General features: G+C 41.6%; 1 protein-coding gene and 1 long non-coding RNA gene across 4 annotated transcripts in view; one reads left to right on the top strand and one right to left on the bottom strand.

The window, feature by feature from the left end:
- The window catches only part of slc35b1 (solute carrier family 35 member B1), a 31,200-nt gene extending 28,027 nt beyond the window's left edge, over window positions 1-3,173 (bottom strand). Inside the window, exon 1 of the mRNA XM_072561725.1 lies at window positions 2,874-3,173. Within this exon, the coding sequence (XP_072417826.1) occupies window positions 2,874-3,031 (158 nt within the window). The 5' untranslated portion in view covers window positions 3,032-3,173. The remainder of the gene's footprint in view (window positions 1-2,873) is intronic.
- Window positions 3,174-3,251: 78 nt separating this feature from the next.
- Window positions 3,252-20,015, top strand: LOC140465858 (uncharacterized). Of its 3 annotated transcripts, none has more exons than XR_011955172.1 (4): window positions 3,252-3,374; window positions 18,360-18,577; window positions 18,770-18,871; window positions 19,349-20,015. It is a non-coding gene; the product is annotated as an uncharacterized lncRNA (long non-coding RNA). The 3 variants fall into 3 exon arrangements; XR_011955171.1 differs by having other exon boundaries at window positions 3,271-3,374; window positions 18,360-18,547; window positions 18,770-19,128; XR_011955170.1 differs by having other exon boundaries at window positions 3,271-3,374; window positions 18,770-19,128.
- The last annotated feature ends 1,000 nt before the right edge of the window (window positions 20,016-21,015 follow it).

Below are 21,015 nucleotides of genomic sequence, written 5' to 3'. Positions count from 1 at the left end.
GAGGAAACCGGAGCACCCGGAAGAAACCCACGCAGACACGGGGAGAATGTGCAAACTCCACACAGTTAGTCACCTGAGGCGGGAATTGAACCCGGGTCTCTGGCGCTGTGAGGCAAGGCAGCAGTGCTAACCACTGTGCCACCGTGCCACCCACCAGCTTGTAATATGTTTATGAAAACAAAAAACAAATGTTGTTCTCTAAAGCTAGAGATGGGAGAAGTTATAATATGGAATAAGACAATAGCAGAAACACTGTCTGCCCTGCGTGCAAGGGGTAATATGAATCCATTATAATTGGCAGCATCTGACCGTTAATTACAAAGCTTTTGATGGTACCAAGTTTTGCTTCAGGATCAAAATCAAACACGGTCATTAATTTCACAAGGGAATGGCTGTGAATGTTATCACTTGTATCCTGTTCACACAAATTCACAGATGCTAAGGCAAATGTTCTTAATTGCCTTATAGCATCTGTTTTCACTTGGTGAGCCCAGATGTCCCTGTCTTCTGCATTCCTCGAGTTCTCCACTTTTTCTGAGCCTTCCTGCCAGTCTATTTTCTAGTGCAGTAAATGCGTTCTATAATTCCGCATTACATTTTAGTCTAAATGTTGAAAGACAAATTTTAAGACTATAGACTTTCTTAGAGGCAAGGGTAATGGGTTAACAAGGTGGAAAGCATTCATTATATAGAGCCATTTAACAATATTGGAAGCATTCAATATGTAAGATCAGTTTAACAAGATGAAAAGTATTCATTATGTGAAGCCAGTTAAGGTTAAGAACATTCATTGTTTAACAGCAGATGGCTTAATCTTTACTATTGACACTCGCTGATTGTAACCGTCACCCAATCAATATTTAGGTTGCCTGATCCGGATGCTCCTCCCTGTAAAAATGACAATAATTCATTAAGAAATTGCTGTTCGAGAGAGAAGATTGAGAACATGCCCCTGCGTACATGGGTGATCATTCTCTCTCTTTTCCTCCACCCCCTCCAGGGCCCAGAATAAAAAATGAACGAGGTAAAACTACTTTGTGTCTCTAAGCGTTTTGCTTCTATTGGGGGGGGGGGGGGGGGGGGGGGAGGAGGGGGGGGAGGAGGAAGAGGGGGGGAGGAGGAGGGGGGGGGGAGGAGGAGGGGGGGGGGGGGGGGGGGAGGAGGAGGGGGGGGGGAGGGGAGGGAGGAAGGGGGAGGGGAAACGAGATGACATATAGCTGAAACCCTCCAATCCTGGCAATATCCTTGTAAATTTTTTCTGACCCCTTTCAGGTTTCACAACATCCTTCTGACGGCAGGGAGATCACAACTGAACACTGTATTTGAAAAGTGGTCTAACCAATGTCCTTTGATAGTGAGTTTTTTAAGAATGTAACTAGTAGAGTAAGAAAGGGCACCTGCAAATGTAGCAAGTTTGGATTTCCAAAAGAAATAAGGTATCACATATGGGTAAAACACAAGGACACAAAAGTTGAAGGTAATATTAGCATGGAGAAGACTAGCTAATAGACAGGAAACATACTAGGAATGATTTTAGCATTTCCAAATTGGTAGCGTAATTAGTAAAATGTCAATAATCAATGTTCATTACTCTGTTATTTAAAGTCTATATTAATAACTTAGAGATTTACTGCAATGTATCTCTGATTTACTGACAGTACAAAGTTAGGTGGTAACATAAACTGAGATTAGGACACAAAGAATCTAGACAGATTCAGTGAATCGGCAACAAGGGAACAGACAGTATTTAACGTGGGAAATTGAAAGGTTAATTGTTTGGTAATAAGAACAAAAGTGGAATTTCTTTTTTAAAAAATTGTATCACATTTAAATGTTAATATTGAGACACTAGTTATTCACAAAAGGAATAAGGTTAGCAATACATTACAGAAAGCAATTAGAAAAGCAAACTGCAGATTGCATTTTATTCTAACAGGATTGACATTAAAAAAGAAAATCTTGCTAAAATTATACAGGGTTTTGGTCAGACCACATCTAAAGTACTACATGCAGTTTTGTTCTGTATTTAAAGGAAGAATATACATGAATTATAGGCAGTAAACAAGAGTTCACTAAATTAGTTCCTGGGAAGAGAGGACCATCCAAAGATAGGAGATTGAGCAAATCAGACAATCTCAAATTTAGAAGAGTTAGAAAAGTAATCTCATTAAAATCGAGCTTCTGAAGGAGCTTGACAGAGACAATTAGAGCAATCTAAAACACGACTGCAAAGTGTCTTAAAATGGACACACTTTTTAAAAGAGGAGTAACAGTCACATGTTTTGCTTTTGAAAGTATTCATACATTTTTAGAGAAGCAATAGATGTGAAAAAAATACTTTAGGCAACAGAACTAGTTTTTGCAAATCAAACAACTCAGTGTTCTGAAACTGGTTTCCAGTGTGTGGCCATGAAGAGCCTGGATCTCAGTAGCTCTTCAACTGTAGGAACACAAACTGCCACATGTCTGCAGGGTGCATTGCATCATCTGTGCATCACTGCAATAAAACTAAGAACTGCGAAACGAACAAAAATATAAATAGTTGGAGAAAATTCTTCAGGACTGATCAATGTTAACTCTTTCATTTTCCACAGATGCTGAGCTTCTGAAACAATTTCTCTTTCTGTGTATAATTTCACCTGAGTTTATAATTTCGAAGGAAACAGCAAGCCTGTTTATTCTTTGGGGGTTTGGTAAGAAACAGGCCTGGGCTCTAGGAAAGGATTGATGAGTCTACCTGTTTGCTGCATCTCCACCTCATCATTGTTGCCCCTGTCCTCTCCCCCCCCCCCCCCTCAATGCCGAGCAATCCGGAGCTGCACCGCCATTTCAATCAGGAAGCCTCACTCTGTCTCTCTCTTCCGCACACTCACATCGTCTCCTGCAGAATCCCGTAGTAAAAGTAACAGACGAAGACTCCCAGGAAACAGAGGAGCAGCCGCAGCTTCTCGCTGGGTATTCTCTCCATGGACGGTTCGGTCGCCTCTCTCGGCGCCTCCGGCTCCAGGGCAACAACTTCAACCGGTCCCATCAGCCTCCGCGCGGACCACCATCTCTCCTCCCACCCCCTGGCCAAGGAGGGAGAGGAAGGCAGCCCGATCCTATTGCCTGAAGACGGAACGGGTGACCACAACGTCAGCCCCCAGCCTGACAATTCAAGCAACCCCCTGATCGTTCCCTGTTTACATTTTTAAAAAAAATATTGATATTATCCAGCAGGCTTGTCCCAGAATGGAGGAAAAATAACCGGCACAGCCGAGTCCCTCGGCCAAAGGGGTCCTGTAAGAGGCGGTTGGGCTGTCGTGTGGGTTGTTGATAGGGCGCCTGCGCGGGAGATGGATGACGGATGTTTATCGTGAGACACAGGAACCAAAGTAGGCCACTCAGTCCATCGTTACTGCTGTACCATTCATATGGCTGATCTAATAATCCTCAATTCCTTTCCCTCCTCGATAGGCTTTATTCATTAACAATCTGTCCACCTCAGTATACTAAATGACCTAGCCTTTTACAGTAAATGATTCCACAGGTTCACGTGCCTTGTCGGAAGTTCGTCCTCATGTCATTTTGGGGACGCTCGGTGGTTAGCCCTGCTGCCTGGCAACGCCAGGGACCCGGGTTTGATTGTCGCCTTGTGAAGTTTGCACATTCTCTTCGTGGGTCGCCTCCTGGTGCTGCAGTTTACTCTAAAAGTCCCAAAGTGTGCAGGTTAGGTGGATTAGATACGCCAAACATTGCCCCTCACAGTCCAGGGATGTACAGGTTAGGAAGGGATGTGGGTGGGGCTTGCTCTTCAGAGAGTTGGTGCAGATTTGATGGGGCGAATGGCCTCTTTCTGCACTGTAAGCGTTCTATGATTATGTCTCAAATCTTTGACCCCTTACTCTGGCCCAAGACTCTCCCACAAGGGGAAACAATTCCTTCTCAAGTCCCTTAAGAATGTTGAATAGGCTCGAAACATTAACTCTGCTAGACCTGCTGAGTTTCTCCATTGTTCTCTAGATTTGTTTTAGCTTAATTGTCCCCTTTTTTCCCATTCCCTTTTAAATTTTTAATAAATAAAATACTAGTTTGTTTCACTGATATGAATAATCATTAGAACTCTTTGGGTCACTTAAAGTCACACACAATTTGCAAACTTCATTATTGTATTTGATAAGCTGTAACTCTGATTTTTTTAAAGAAGTTCCTGCAGACTACAGTCCAAGAGGACAATGCTTTTTTTTCCACTGGCGAGATTTACTTATAAAGGATATGTAAATATATATTTCCAGATGCTGCTTCTTCCAGCCTCAGGAATCATTCAACACTTCACAATCAATGTCATACTTTGAAATGCAGTAATGGTTTTTCATGGCAAAGATTTCAAGTATTCCCTACAAAAAAAATCTATGACACCATTACTACAGAGGCTGCTGCAGTTCATAAAGGCAGCTAAATGTCATCAATGAATAAAGCTTTACCCACAGCCTCAGTAAGAAAAATAAATAACATTAATATTGAATTTTTTGTAATCAATATAATAATTTAATACCAATCCCACTGTCCAAAATTTTTTTAAAAACTGTAAAAATCTAAAGTTTGGCATACAGTATAAACTATTTCTTTTCTAATATAAAGATCCAGCTATTCCAATCATATTGGTCAAAAAATGCAGACTAAAGTTTTGATCAGTTTTGTCCTCTAATTCTCTAGACAGAAACCTTCCACTATATATCAAGAAAAGCAGGGTTAGAGGTCAAGCTTAAATGCCTATTTTTGCTTCCATCAGACATTTCCTGAAATACAGTTGAGTTCACAGACATTTCCTTGGCTTAAGTCTTTGTTTTGCTCTTCACCAAAAGTATTGCAGATATTCGGTACAGTGGCTCAGTGATTAGCACTGCTGCCTCACAGTGCCAGGAACCTGGGTTCACGTCCAGCCTTGAGTAATCATCTGTATGGCATTTGCACATTCTCCCAGTATCAGCATGGGTTTCCTCTTAGGTGCTCTAGTTTCTTCCGAGAGTCCAAAGATATGCATGTTAGGTGGATTGGCCATTCTAAATTGCCCCATAGTGCAGGCCAGGTACGTTAACCATTGTAAACGTGGAGTTACAGGGATGGATGGGATGTCTTCAGAGGGTCAGTGCCGACTTGATGGCTGAATGGCTTCTATGACTCTGCGTGTATCTTATTGAATAGGCCATCCTAGACTATGTATTGTGTAAGGAGAAAGGAATAATCAGCAAACTACCTGTATAAGATCCTTGGGGAAAAGTGACTGCAATATAATGGAATTTTTCATTAAGATGACACTTAAATAAATGAAACTGTGATGGTATGAGGTGCGAGTTGGCTGTGATGAATTAGGGAATGTTACTTCAAGGGTTGTTGGTGGATAGGCAATGGCAAGTGTGCAAAGAGGAACCACAATACTTATTCATTCCTGCCTGGCTCAAAACTAAAAGGGGAAAAGTGACTTGATCATTGATAACAAGGGAGATTAGAGATAGCATTAGATCCACAGAGGGGGCATATAAAAAGGGCAAAAACAAAAGCAACACATGTGAGGACTGGGAGCAGTTTAGATTTCTTCAAAAGAGCACAAAAAAATTGATTAAGAGAGGGGAAAATCAAAACTAAGCTGATTGTAAAATATTCTACAGTTGTGAAGAGAAAAAGAGAACATATATAGGACCCTTACCATCAGAAGCATGGGAAGTTATAATGGGAATCAGATGGTGGCAGACCAATCAAATGCATATTTTGCTTCTGTCTTCACAAAGGACAGAAATAATGCCCCAAAAATGTTGGGGAACACACGGTCTAGCTAAAGGAAAACAGTCCCTATGGATTAGAAAAAGGCTAATGTAACCCCACTATTTGAAAAAAGGAGGTAAAGAAATTAAAGACCAGTTCAACTAATATCAGTAGTACTGAAAATGCTGGAATCCATTACAAAAAGTTTAATACCAGAGCACTTAGAAAACAGTGGCAGGATTGGATAGTGTCAGCATTGATTTACGAAAGAGATATCATACAAATCTGCAAGAATGTTTCAAGGTTGTAACTTGTGGCGTTGATAAGGGTGAGCCAATGGATGACATTTACTTGGACTTTCAGAAGGCTCTTAATAAGATCCTAAAGAAGCGATCAGTGTTTAAAATTAAAGCACATGGGATTAAGGTGTTGTGTACTAACATAGATAGAGAACTGATTTGTGGACAGGAAACAGAGTAGATGTAAATGGGCCATTTACTGAATGGCAGGCAGTGACTAGTGGAGTACCACATGGATCAGTGCTTGGACCCCAACTATTCACAATATATATTAATCATTTAGATGAGTGTACTAATTATAATATTAGCAAGTTTAAAAACAACAAATGTGTTGTAAGGTGGGGGGTGAACTTTGAAGAGAATGTAGAGATGCTTCAGTGTGATTTGATCAAGTTGAGTGGGTGGGCAAATGCATTGTGGATTGAATATAATCTGAAGCTATCCACTTTGGTATCAAAAACATGAAAGCAGATTATTATCTGAATGGAAAGGGGAAGGTGCAACAAGACCTTAGTGTCTTTGTCCACCAGTTACTGAAAGTAACCATGGAGATTTAATTTGATTCATTATTGTCACATGTGCCGAGATACAGTGAAAAGTATTGCTTTGCATGCAAACTTTGTAATTTACATAAGTATATCAAGGTACTAGAACAGAATGCAGAATATAGTGTTTCCTCACAGAAAAGGTACAGAGAAAGATTTTAATATATGAGAGGTCTGTTCCTAAGTCTAACAACGAGCAGGCAAGAAGCTGTTCTTGAATCTCTTGGTGTGTGCCTTCAAACTTTTGTAAGTTTTGCCTGGTGGAAGAGTGTATAAATGGGGTGGGAGGAATTTTTGATTATGTTGGCTACATTCTCGAGGCACTAGAAAGTGTAGATAGAGTCGATGGAAGGAAGGCTGGTCTTGGGCAGAGCAATTGGATGCTGTGTTGCATTTGGATGGGATGCTTTCCATGATGCATCTATTAAAATTGGTAAGAGTCATTGTGGGCATGCATATTTCCTTTGCCTTCTGAGGAATTAGAGGCATTGATGTGCTTTCTTGACTAGCATTGACATGGATGGACCAGGACAGATTATTGGTAATATTTACTCCAAAGAACTTGAAGGTCTTGACCACCTCCACCTCAGCACCATTGATACAGAAAGGGGTATGTCCTCGACTCTGCTTCCTGAAGTCGGTGAGCAGCTCCTTTGGGTAGCAGGTGGTGAAGAAGCCAAATGGTATGTTTATCTTCACAGCAAGCAGATTTGAGTACAGGAGCAGGGTTGTCTTGCTGTAATTGTACAGAGCATTGATGAGACTACACTTGGAGTATTGTATTCAGTTTTGGTCTCTCTATCTGATGAAAGATGATCTTGCCAAGGAGGAAGTGCAACAAAGCTTTACCAGACTTCTATGGATGGCATGAAGAGAGACTGGATTAGTTAGGATTACATTGGTTGGAGTTTAAAAAAATTAAAGGGGATCTCATAGAAACATATAAAATTCTAACAGAACTAAACGGGGTAGATGCAGGAAGGATGTTCTCAATGACTTGAGTTCAGAACAAGAGATCACAGTCTTAGGATACTGGATAGGCCATTTAGAACTGATATGAAGAGTAATGTCTTAACCCAGAGAGAGGTGAGCCTGTGGAATTCTTGTCACAGAAAGTAGTTGAGGCCAAAACATTGAATGTTTTCAAGAAAGAGTTAGATATAGTTCCTAAAACTAACCAAATCAAAAGGAATGAGGACAAAGCAGGCATAGGGTACTAAGTTGGATAGTCAGCCATGACTATATTGAAGGACTGAATGACCTGCTCCTGCTCCTAATTTCTATGTTTCTGTGTTTGACCTTCCTTGTGTATTTTTAAAATGCTCATGAGGCCCTGGGACCTTGGTTTTCAAATGTTGAACTTATTCAACAAAACATAACTGCAGTGAAATGGCCAGTATTTTACTGGCAGCATGATTGTATTTGTTCTTAGAATTCTTGAGGAAGAGAATCCAGATGTTTTATCTTTCCATAAAATGTTGATGAGACTGGAAAGACGAACATATTTGCTGCCCATTCCTAACTGCTTTTGAACTAACTGGCATTTCAGAGGGCAGTTAAGAGTCAGGCACCTAGCTGTGGATCAGTTGTGTAAACCAGACTAGGTAAAGACAACTGATGTACTTCCCTAAAGGGCTGTAGTGAACCAGATGGGGTTTTTATTACAATTGATGTTTCATGGTCACCATTACTGAGACTTGCTTTATATTCAAGATTTAAGAATTGAACTCAAATTCCACTACCTACGATGGTAAGATTAACACCAATGCCCCGGCCATTAATGTGGCTCTCTGGATTATTAGTCCAATGATATTACGAACATGCTACCATTTTTTCTTTTCCCCTCACCTACAGCAGTGCTATTACTAGACCTGTGGAAATGGATGACTGCACTAACCCATTTACCAAACTTCACTCTCAGCTTCATTGTCAGAATATCATGTCCTACTGTCCTGTCACCTGAAGTGACCTTTCTTACTCCTCCTGTATTTGTTATTTGTGTTCTCCACCAATAATCTTTTCTTTACCCCTTGTTTATCATCTACATGTTACTCTTAAGTGATTACGTGAGGCCGAACCAGATTATTTACCACCTCGGTGACCTCAACATAAATTTCTGATCAAATAGTCACACAGCCTCTAAGTTTACCAATTTCACATACAACATAGAATATAGAACAGTACAGCACAGTATAGGCCTTTCAGCTCTCGATGTCGTGCCGACCTTTGATCCTATTGACCTACACACCCTTCATTTTACTATCATCCATGTGCCTATCCAAGAGTTGCTTAAATGGCCCTAATGTATCTGACTCTACTACCACCACTGGCAGTGCATTCCACACACCCACCACTTTCTGTGTAAAAAACCTACCTCTGACATATCCCCTAAATTTTCTTCCAATCATCTTAAAATTTTGCCCCCTTGTGATAGCCATCTCTGCCCTCTCATCATCTTGTACACCTCTATCAAGTCACCTCTCATTCTTCTTCGCTCCAGTGAGAAAAGTCCTCGCTCCCTCAGACTTTCTTCATAAGATATGTCCTCCAGTCCAGGCAGCATTCTGGTAAATCTCCTCTGCACTCTCTCTAAAGCTTCTTATAATGAAGCGACCAAAACTGGACACAATATTCCAAGTATGGTCTAAGCAGGGCTCTATAGAACTGCAGCATAACCTCACAGCTCTTAATCTCAACCCTCCTGCTAATGAAAGCCAACTCATCATATGCCTTCTTAACAGTCCTATCAACTTAAATGGCAACATTGAGGGATCTATGGACATGGATCCCAAGATCCCTTTGTTCCTCCTCACTGCCAAGAATTCTGCCTTTAACTCTGTATTCAAATTCGACCTTCCAAAATGAATCACTTCACACTTTTCTAGGTTGAACTCCATCTTCCACTTATCAGCCCAGTTCTGCATCCTGTCAATGTTCCATTGCAACCTACAACAGTCTTCCACGCTATCCACCACTCCACCAAACTTTGTGTCATCGGCAAACTTACTAACCTACCCTTCCACTTCCTCATCCAAGTCATTTATAAAAATCACAACAGCAGAGGTCCCAGATCAGATCCATGCATCACCGCGCTCCAGGCTGAATACTTTCCATCTACTACTACTCTGTCTTCTATGGGCCAGCTAATCCTGTATCCAGACAGCCAAATTTCCCTGTATCCCATGCCTCCTTACTTTCTGAATGAGCCTACTGTGGGCAACCTTATCAAACACCTTGCTAAAATCCATTTACACCACATCCACTGCTCTACCTTCATCAATGTGTTTTGTCGCATCCTCAAAGAATTCAGTAAGACCTGTGAAGCATGACCTGCTCCTCACAAAGCCATACAAAATCAGTTTCAATAACTGATATTTGCTGAAAACAATTAATGTGGATTTTCCTGATTTACATTGATAGGAAATTTAAATACATTGAAGTACATAAAACGTTTGCTTTGGAAATTCTCCATAAGAAATCTAAAATAGAAAATATTAGAATTTAATTGGACATTTTAAATTTGAAATGTCCTATTAGGTTGACACTGTTTCAACATTTTGGTCTTTCTACTGTTGATGTATCATGGCCACCTAGTGGATGAACAAAACAGCAAATAAACCTCACTAAAAATGAAGTGGTAATTTCAGTACCTTTTGAATTACGATTCTTTCCTGTAGCTCACTAAAGCTGTCAGCAATTATTTTAATTTTATTACTGTGTAATACTAAATATTATTTACTACAGGTTTTCATAAAGCAGGTACTAATGCCAGGTAGTGAGCTGATAGACCCTTCTCATTGTAGCATGTTTGTCTACCATCACTGTTTTCTCCTGGCCACAGGTCCTAGGAGCAGTAAGCCATTAGTAGATGGAAGGACATGAGCAGTGAGCTAGGAATGAATAGGAGTAAAATATCTCCAGTCATAAAACTGACAGTGCATAGCAGGGGATGTCTCATTAGCAGTGAGCAGCAGACACCGTGCTGGCATGAGCTTGGAGCTATATAGAACACATATCTTGAGCCCAGTAAGTGTACAGGACAGCCTACCATATGAGCAGTGAGCTGGTGATGTATGACAGAGCTTACCCAATAAGCAGCATGCTACACTTGGCCATGATCATAGCCATTAGTTTGCTCTAGGGAGGAGTCAGTTCCAACTGTAAAAACACAAGTATGTAGCTGTTGCTGTAAGATAACGATTACCTCAGCCACTGGGCGTGCTTCAATTTGCAACATAACTGGGTTTGAGGATCTTGTTGTGCAAATAAGTCAACAAATCCTGGTTATGAATATTCATAGCATAACCATTCACAGAATATCCCAATTATAAATATTTACAAGTAACAAAAACGAACTTGTACTCTGTCAGATCCTATTCTTCTGCTTTCCAAAGTTTGTTTTTAACTTCAAATGTCTCCCAAGGATTTACCCCCACCCAATCACCAACTGCTCTCCTGCTCCTCCAGTACCGCCTCCATGTTTTCATCAAAGGCTGCACTTACAGCCATGATCTGCCTACTTTCTGAAGCCACTTTCTAAATTATTTAAGATTAAGTAAGCCTTCCCAAATTCCATTCCTTCAACCATTACTGCACTGCCCCAGTCCAGTCCTTCTGTTTTCTTCTTTGCCCCTTAAAGTATTATTGAGCATCTTTCTGTACGTGAAGAAAGAGGCAGAGCGTAAATTGTTACTTTTAAGACATAAAGCAGGATTTTCTGTTCTGACATTAAAAAATGGTACTGCGCATGTTAAAATTAACCATGTCCATCATGCTCCAGGGAATGTTATTGTGCAATTGTGTGCTTTACACCTTATTATACAAGCAAGATTTTGTGCAAGTTCATTGGCAAATCATATGGAATAATTGGGCAGGAAGATGTCGACTCTGCTGGGGACTTTCCAAAGTTCAAGGTTCAAGCGTCATATTGAAAGGCAACCTGCAGGTTGTCAGGGACATTACAGAAGCCTGTGATTTTTGTTCCTAACCAGCTAATAATTGTCACAAAATACACAGAAATTCTCCCAGCAGTTTACTGACACCTCCTTAGAGATTCTGCGGTATGCTGTCTGGGAAAGAAGGGATCTCCCTGCTTAGTAAATGGCACTAGAAGGCCCTCCCATCGTACCCATCCAGCTTGGTCACAGGCAATTGTACAGGATAGTTATTGTCATTAGCTCCCATTTCTGCCACCTCCATCAGAATGCCACTACCAGACACAAATTCCCCTCTCCTCCTTGTCAGCCTTCCTCAGGGATTGTTTCCTTCGGAACACCTTGCTGTACTCCTCCTCCACTTCCAAAACCTCCCCACACCCCCGCAGCACCTTCCCATGCAATCACAGAAGGCGTAATACCTGCCCATTTACCTCCTCCTTCCTCACTATCCAAGGCCACAAACACATCTTCCAGGTGAAGCAGAGCTTTACTTGTACTTCGTTCAATCTAGTTTACTGTATTTGCTGCTCACCATGTGGTCTGCTCTGCATTAGGAAGATGAAATGCAAACTGGACAACTGCTTTGCACAACACCTATGTTGTGTCTGTAGAAATAATTCTGAGCCTCCTGTTGCCTGCCACTTCAACACACCACCATGTTCCCTGGCCAACATTTGTCTCAGGCCTGCTCCAGTGAAGGTCAGCACAAACTGGAAGAACAGCATCTCATTTTCCACTTGTGGACCCTGCTATCTTCTGGACTCAGTGTTGAGTTCAATAATTGTATGGCCTAAATACCTTCTCCTATGTCCTTATCCCAACGCACAGACAATTGTCTTTGTCACCACATCAACTACTATCACAAATCAACTACTTGTGATCCCCATTAGTAGCTACTGATTCTCCCAGGCTGACTTTTACCCATTCCTTTGTCTGCCCAACTGCTGTTCTCTCTCTCTGGGTTCCTGCCCCCTCCCCCAACCCAACGTCAGCATATATGCCAAGCTTTTCCTACCTACAAGCAGTTTGGAAGAAGGGTCAGTGGACGCGAAACACAAAATGTAGAGAGGAAATACTACAACTTGATTAAGCAAAATGATAGCAAAGGCATTACACACACGCAAACAATACAAGAAAATTAATAGGAATAATTTTACCTTTAAGAAATTCTGGATTTTTATTTAACAATCCATGGTACATGTCAAGAATCAAAATCAGTTCTAGAAATTTATTGTATAGAAACTGAAGAAATTCAGGTCTAGCAGCACCCAGCAGAAGGGATCAGAGTTAACGTTGAGTCTGGTGGCTCAGTTCCAAAGAGTCACTGAACTTGAAACATTAACTCTGCTTTCTCTCCACTGATGCTGCCAGACTTGCTGAGTTTTTCCAGTAATTTCTGTTTATGTTTCTAATTTCTAGCATCTGCAATTCATTGGCTTTTTCACCAACTACTTATTTCTCTTCCTTCTGTAGCCACTAGTGCCAGAACAATCAAGCAGGAGGACCTAGAATCAGGGGATATAGAGTCAGTATGGATAGAGCTGAGAAATTCTAAGGGTAGAAAGACGCTCATGGGAGTAATCTACAGGCCCCCAAACAGTAGTCTGGATGTAGGGTGTAAGTTGAATAAGGAGCTGAAAATGGCCTGTCACAAAGATAATACTACAGTTGTTATGGGGGATTTCAACATGCAGGTAGACTGGGAGAATCAGGATCGTACTGGACCCCAAGAAAGGGAGTTTGTAGAGTGCCTCCGAGATGGATTTTTAGAACAGCTGGTGCTGGAGCCTACCAGGGAGAAGGCAATTCTGGATCTGGTGTTGTACAACGAACTGGATTTGATCAGGGACCTCGAAGTGAAGGAGCCATTGGGAGGTAGTGACCATAATACAATAAGCTTTAATCTGCAATTTGAAAGGGAGAGGGTACAATCGGAAGTTACAATATTTCAGTTGAATAAAGGGAACTATGGAGCAATGAGGGAGGAGCTGGCCAAAGTTCATTGATGCAATGCCCTAGCAGGGATGGCAGTGGAGCAACAATGGCAGGTATTTCTGGGTATAATGCAGAAGATGCAGGATCAGTTCATTCCAAAAAGGAAGAAAGATCCTAAGAGGAGGCAGGGGTGGCCGTGGCTGACAAGAGAAGTTAAGAAACATATAAAGTCAAAAGAGAAAAAGTATAACATGAGTGGCAAAGATGAGTGGGAAAACGGAGGACTGGGAAGCTTTTAAAGAACAACAGAAGAAATACACAGAGAAAAAATGAGGTACGAAGGTAAGCTGGCCAAAAATATAAAGGAGGATAGTAAAAGCTTTTTTTAGGTATGTGAAAGGAAATAAAATGGTTAAGACTAAAATTGGGCCCTTGAAGTCAGAAACGGGTGAATATATTATGGGGAACAAAGAAATGGCAGAAGAGTTGAATTGGTACTTCAGATCTGTGTTCACTGGGGAAGACACAAGCAATCTCCCAGAGGTAATAGTGGCTGAAGGACCTGAACTAAAGGGAATTTATATTAGGCAGAAAATGGTGTTGGAGAGACTGTTGAGTCTGAAGGCTGATAAGTCCCCGGGATCTGATGGTCTGCATCCCAGGGTACTGAAGGAGGTGGCTCTAGAAATCGTGGATCATTGGTGATCATTTTCCTGTGGATTTAAGGGTGGCTAATGTTGTCCCACACTTTAAGAAAGGAGGGAGAGAGAAAGCAGGGAATTATAGACCAATTAGTCTGACCTCAGTGGTGGGAAAGATGCTGGAGTCAATTATAAAGGATGAAATTACGACACATCTGGATAGCAGTAACAGAATAGGTCAGAGTCAGCATGGATTTATGAGGGGAAATCATGCTTGACTAATCTTCTGGAATTATTTGAGGATGTAACTCTGAAGATGGACAAGGGAGATCCAGTGGATGTAGTGTACCTGGACTTTCAGAGAGCCTTTGATAAAGTCCCACATAGGAGGTTAGTGAGCAAAATTAGAATGTATGGTATTGGGGGCAAGATACTGACTTGGATTGAAAATTGGTTGGCTGACAGGAAACAAAGAGTAATGATAAACGGCTCCTTTTTGGAATGACAGGCAGTGACCAGTGGGGTACCGCAGGGATCATTGCTGGGACCGCAGCTTTTTACAATATACATTAATGATATAGATGATGGTATTAAAAGTAATATTAGCAAATTTGCTGATGACACAAAGCTGGGTGGCAGGGTGAAATGTGAGGATGATGTTAGGAGATTACAGGGTGACCTGGACAGGCTAGGTGAGTGGACAGATGCATGGCAGATGCAGTTTAATGTGGATAAATGTGTGGTTATGCACTTTGGTGGCAAGAACAGGAAGGCAGTTAGGTAAAGGGGCAGTACAACGAGATCTAGGTGTTCTTGTACTTCAGTCAATGAAAGCAAGCATATAGGTACAGCAGGCAGTGAAGAAAGCTAATAGCATGGTGGCCTTCATAAGAAGAGGAATTGAGTATAGAAGCAAAGAGGTTCTTCTGCAGCTGTACAGGGCTCTGGTGAGACTGCACCTGGAATATTGTGTGCAATTCTGGTTTCCAAATGTGAGGAAAGACATTCTGGCCATTGAGGGAGTGCAGCATAGGTTCACGAGGTCAATTTCCGGAATGGCGGGACTATCTTACGCTGAAAGATTGGAGCAACTGGGCTTGTATACCCTTGAGTTTAGAAGGCTGAGAGGGAATCTGATTGAGATGTATAAGATTATTGAAGGATTAGACACTCTGGAGGTAGGAAGCATGTTTCCGCTGATGGATGAGTCCCGAACCAGAGAACACAGTTTAAAAATAAGGGGTAGGCCATTTAGAACAGAGTTGAGGAGAAACTTCTTCTCCCAGAGAGTGGTGGGTGTGTGGAATGCTCTGCCTCAGGAGGCTATGGAGGCCAAGTCTTTGGATACTTTCAAGAAAGAGTTGGATAGAGCTCTTAAGGTTAGTGGAATCAAGGGTTATGGGGATAAGGCAGGAACAGGATACTGATTGAGGATGATCAGCCATGATCATAATGAATGGTGGTGCTGGCTCAAAGGGCAGAATGGCCTACTCCTGCACCTATTGTCTATTGTCCATGACTCCACAGCCTCTCTTCATCAACACCATACCTTTGAGAATGAAAGTTGTGGTATTTCGGAGGTTGCACCAGTGAAGTCTGGCACTTTGCATCAGCACAAAGCTAATTACCTGGAGCATATATTAGCCAGACCTACATAAACAACCTGGTGATCTGAAGTGATCAACACCAACATAGGGCCATAGTTAGTGGAGGCAGAAACACCCAAGGCCTCAAACACTGAAAGGTCTTAAGTTGTAATTATTGTTGGTGCAAATTTGATAGGCTGGAGGGCCTTGTCTGTGCTGTATGACTCTATGACTGCCAGAAAGCAGGCACCTGCTGAGACCCATGCAGAAGACATGCTACTGTACCTGACCTTACTCTCGACTCTGATCTCCAGCATCTGCAGTCCTCACTTTCTCCTTAAGTGACATGGTCAATCTGAAGATAGGTAGGGAATAACGGAGCTCCTTACTAGAATGAAGTGTAAGACCGTGGAGTCCATTCGCCTCCTGACTAATACAGCAGCTCCAACATGAGTGCAGCAGAGCCTTCTGTGGCTGTTGGATGTGCAGTGTAAACTGCATTTCGTTGCTGTTGCCATGAGTACTCCACATCAATGGCAAGGCGGGAGAGGTCATAGTACTTGGATCTCACTCTGGGTGCCCCTGCATCTTAAGGAGATGGGCAGGTGCCAGCAGGCACTCACCAGGAAGTATAGCGCCAGTTAGGCTCCTCAGCAGCTTCACCTCAGGGCAGTACAGACTTGTCATGGCCTTCCAATTCTTTATACCAGCAACCCTGCTTGCAGCAGCTAAAGCAGTCGAGTTTCTCAGCAGGCCAGGGCCCTTTGGGCACAAAGCTTCCAGAAGATATCTGCTAAAATCTCCAAAGTCACCAGGGTATACTTGTCAGCAGACTGCTTCCATCCCAACTGCAAATGCTGGGACAGCACCTGGACAGACTAAAAACCTTATAAGGGTGTATCGCTAAGCAGTGTATGTTCTCTGCACTTGCACATGAAGCTAGAGGTAATGCCATCCTTGTGCCTGGCGAAGTCCCCAACCAGCATGTGCTCCATGTGATTCTTCAGTGGAGTGTGGCTTGAGAAGGCTGCTCCTTGTCACTGACATTGCAGATGCTTGGAGGCATCTGGTACTGCTGGATTACACACAACCCCTCCCTATGCACAGTAATCAGCCCGACCAACTTTACGTTGCTGTCCCCACAAATTACACACATGGAGCATGGACTCTTCAAGGCTGCAAATGACTCAAGTGGCCTGGGAGTCTATGACTGCCTTAGCGTTCTACTGTCTGATATTGCTACATGCAACATCCTCCATATCAAATCTTGGATGGACAAAAGTAGTAGAGAAACCTTACAGGGTCTCCCCTGCCATCACTCAGAGGGCAGGATGGTATGAGCTTTGTAGACTGCCTCTTTAGTGGGAATTGAAGGCACCTTCTTAGCTTTGACTAATCACTGGACTCCTGATCATTGGGCTGGCCTTTCAGTTGGTCATACATTCCAGCCATCATCTCCACCCCTTCCAGAAAAAAAAATTAGTTACTCCCCACAATTTGGGTGTGGCCTGCTGGAAATCAAAAGGGCTTTGGTTACAGTTAATTTTATGATTAAGATACTGAGGTTCAATATTTTGTTTGCAGCATGGAGTTACAGCTTCCTTCCTCTGACCCATGCTATGCCCTGATTCTATTCCTGTCCATGGTTTCACTGTCCATGTTTCTCGGACAACCTCATGTTTCCTTGACGCCCTCCCCACTTTAAGACTTTCTACTCTATCCAATCAGATCCCACATTACTATATGAGATGACTATCCCACGACTGTAAACATTCCCTTAGCTGGCCAATACAACCAGACAAGTCCCCAGATTCGAGTTACTTGTGAGCCTCAACAACGGCATATAAGGTATAACCCTTGAACTCTCTTGTCATGACATACTGGATTGACTAAGACCTGTCCCCCAGATTGAATTTGTAAGATGCCACCGATTGAATGACCACTCAGATCTGAACACAATTTTGCTCAATTTTCATTACTGACCATGACCCATTCCTGGACTGAAACGGTGCCAAGCTGCAGTCTTGAATTGGACCATCTGCCTGACCAGTGTTCCCTTTTAGCTGATGGCTGTACAGCCATTCTGAAGTTTAACTGAGGTTTCGTACATGCCGATCAGCGTGCTGACACATTGGCTTCTGAAAACCAAAATTACCATCTCAGTATCCAACAGGTTTTGATGCCTACAGAGATCATAATCATTCAAGAATGCTCAAAGGGGCATGTCTGTCCTAATATTTGGAATATCTGAGTGTTCAATTTTGTACAAAGTGCTCCATAGAAATGTCCTGGAACTATTTTTATATTAAAGGCACTTTGCAAATGCAAGTTGTTGATTTATTAAATGTACCAATGTTCTCAGTACAACGTGCTTTGGTTCAATTGTTAGCCACAGCTCAGCTTGTAATACTTGGCTCTGAATCAGAAGATCATGGATTCAGCTTGCACTCTGGGATTTAAGCACAAAAAGAAATCAAGTAAAAATTGTCATTATTTCTTGATGTTCTTGCCAATGTTTTTCCATCAATCAACCACAACAAAACAAATAATCTGGTCACAGTGAGAGCATGCTGTGCACAAATTGCCTGAAACTATTACAGTAATTACATTTTAAAAATAATTCTTTGGCTTTAAAGCTCATGAAAAACTGTTAAAACATTTTTTTTTGTTACAGAGCAAGAAGAATTTAGTGGGCCATCATTCAATAAGTACTAAAACAGAAGAAACAACTATTGCTACTCAATGAACGAGGCAGCAACATGAAACATTTGGGAATATGTAACTTGAAGGATATATTATAGCAAGAATCATAAGTCAAAGTTTTAGCCTTAATAAAAAACGTGAATCATTCAGATGAATGAGGTATATTAAATATAAAGGATCTACCTAAAGGTAAAATTAAGTTTCATCTAATAATTTTGTCACATATATTAACAATATTAGCATGTTCTTGAGCATTTGGCTTTTGCATTAAATACATTGTACTGATTTCGTAGCTCACTTCATCATTTGTCATTTTTGTAAGATTTAACACTAAAATCCAACTAAACTCTTTTAGCCTAATCATAAGCAATTGTCTTTCAGAAAGGATAAGGCAATGTGGTGGGTCCCTTGTGGTGCAGTGATAGTGTCTGCATTTTATCTCTGAGCCAGGAGGCCTGGGTTCAAGTACCACCTACTCTGCAGGTGTGTCATAATACATCGGAACAGGTAGATTAAATGTCTAAGATAGCTTGAGAAACTGCAACAGATTCTTAACAGACTGCAGCAAAAGGCTAATTGTTCACCAAAATACATACCACAAATGTAATGACATATAATTGAACATGACCAGAACGACTGAGATAAAGGCTTAATTGTGGCAATTCTCCATTTTGCACCTGTGAAAATGATTCAAAGTTACTTGGACTTCATTGTAAGGAAAAGCATCTCATCTTCAGTAGGTTAGTTAAATATTTGCTATCTGTATTTTTAGGCTGAAACTACCAAATGAACTTTTAAAATCTGATCAAAATTAATGAAAGAATATGCATGCACTTTGTTATAAAGCAAATTCATTAGCTTAACCTACTTAGTACTTTTTTTCAAGATGGTGACGGAATGAGGGAACTTTATATCTCTTTTTACTTTTGCTTTTTTTTTCTTCATTTTCTTTTTGTTAAGCCTGGAAAGTGACAGGTGAAGGAGGAAGTCTCGGATGGCAGCAGCAGTAACGCCAGGAAGAACCGGACATGGTACCATTCCAGCCCAGGGTCTCCCAGCAAGCAAGGATCAGGCCTGGGACTGATTTCCCTGACCCAGGGAAGGCCAAGGCTCAAGGTCTACAGCAAGGCATGGAAGCTTGAAGGAGGAGAAAGGCAGTCTCGGCCAGGAGTGGCGGTCTCCTATTGGGGTGGTCAACTGGTGTGGTGATCTTGTTCTGGTGTTGTGGTCTTGTGCCAGCATGGAAGTCTCATCTCGGTGTGCAGATCTTTGTCTTCGGTATGCACATATTCCAGCTGCCTGGCAGGCAGACTTGTCCAGGAGTGGTGATCTTGGCCCAGCATGGTGGTCTTCTTCAGTGGAGACTTCTGTCCTAGTATCCAGCAGCCCATCGTGGAGGTCTTGTCCCGACTGCTTCTTCAGGGTATACTATCATGCCTTAATTGACTTTCCCCAAGCCCAGGAGCTATTAACTGAACAGTGATGAATTTTGCCTTAATCTTAATTTTAATTCTCATAGAGTATGACTTATGTAATTGATGTAGGCATCATGGTGTAGTGACTTTCATGTAAAAGTGGCAGAGATTTTCTGTTCTATTAATATATTTTCAAGACATTTGCAAACTAATGAGTGAATCTATTCACTTAAACTACATTGTACACATGTATACAAGACATGTGAGCCTTACACTTTCTTCTATCTACCAGGGACTTCAGTAGTGGTGGCACTTGGACCCTAACCCAGTGGTGAAAAGTACAATGAGTGGGGCAAAGTCCTTGACATTAACATGACTCTGAATCTAACATCATGTGCTGAACCTCCACTTCATAACAACTTATAAACAGGTTTAAAAACATATCCAGGTTGCCCCATGTAACTACACAGTAGGACAGGTAATCCAGTTTTATGTGGTTACCTCCCAGTAAAAATAGGCTGTTTTTGCATTATGTCTGTTTTTTATGTACTTTTCCATTTTCCTTCAATTGCCATGAGTAATTGACACTTAATGTTCAACGCTCAGTGGTCTGGTTTGAGGATATTTTTAAGGCCAACACTACACTACCATCTAGAATTCCATATCATGGACTATAGTGGGATTTACATAATGCAATAACAGGAATAAAGCATGAAATGTGTTTAATTCTGGCACTTTACAACTAAATTCTTTTTATTGGTTCATGTAATGTTGGTTGCCCATACCAAATTGCCCTTGAGAAGATGGTGGTGAGCTGCCTTCTTGAACTGCTACAGTCCATCTGGTGTAGAAGAGAGTTCCAAGTTTCTGACATTGAGACTGAGGGAATAGTGAAGGCATAAGGTAAGCACAGTGAGGAAGAGAGTGAGGATGAACCAAAGATCTGGTGGGGATCTGTTTAAATATATCCAAGCATTGCCTAAATTTGCCGAGAAAGATATAAAAGCCCTTTCACCTCATGTAAGAAGGTTGCTAAACAAATGAAATGGCCAGTGACCATGTGGGTTTTGTTGATCCAAACGAAGCTAGTAGGTAGAGGTAGTGAGATATTTGCATTACTATCAGAGGAAGTATTGGGGCATCTGAGGAGGTAAAGAAAGCCACATAAGTGCATATAAGCTTGTGCCAGAAACCTACAGACAATGTTTCAGG

Source organism: Chiloscyllium punctatum, chromosome 42, assembly GCF_047496795.1.
Source record: "Chiloscyllium punctatum isolate Juve2018m chromosome 42, sChiPun1.3, whole genome shotgun sequence".
Taxonomy (NCBI): domain Eukaryota; kingdom Metazoa; phylum Chordata; class Chondrichthyes; order Orectolobiformes; family Hemiscylliidae; genus Chiloscyllium; species Chiloscyllium punctatum.
The sequence above is the reverse complement of the archived record's forward strand: the minus strand, read 5'-3'. Positions and strand labels throughout refer to the sequence as shown.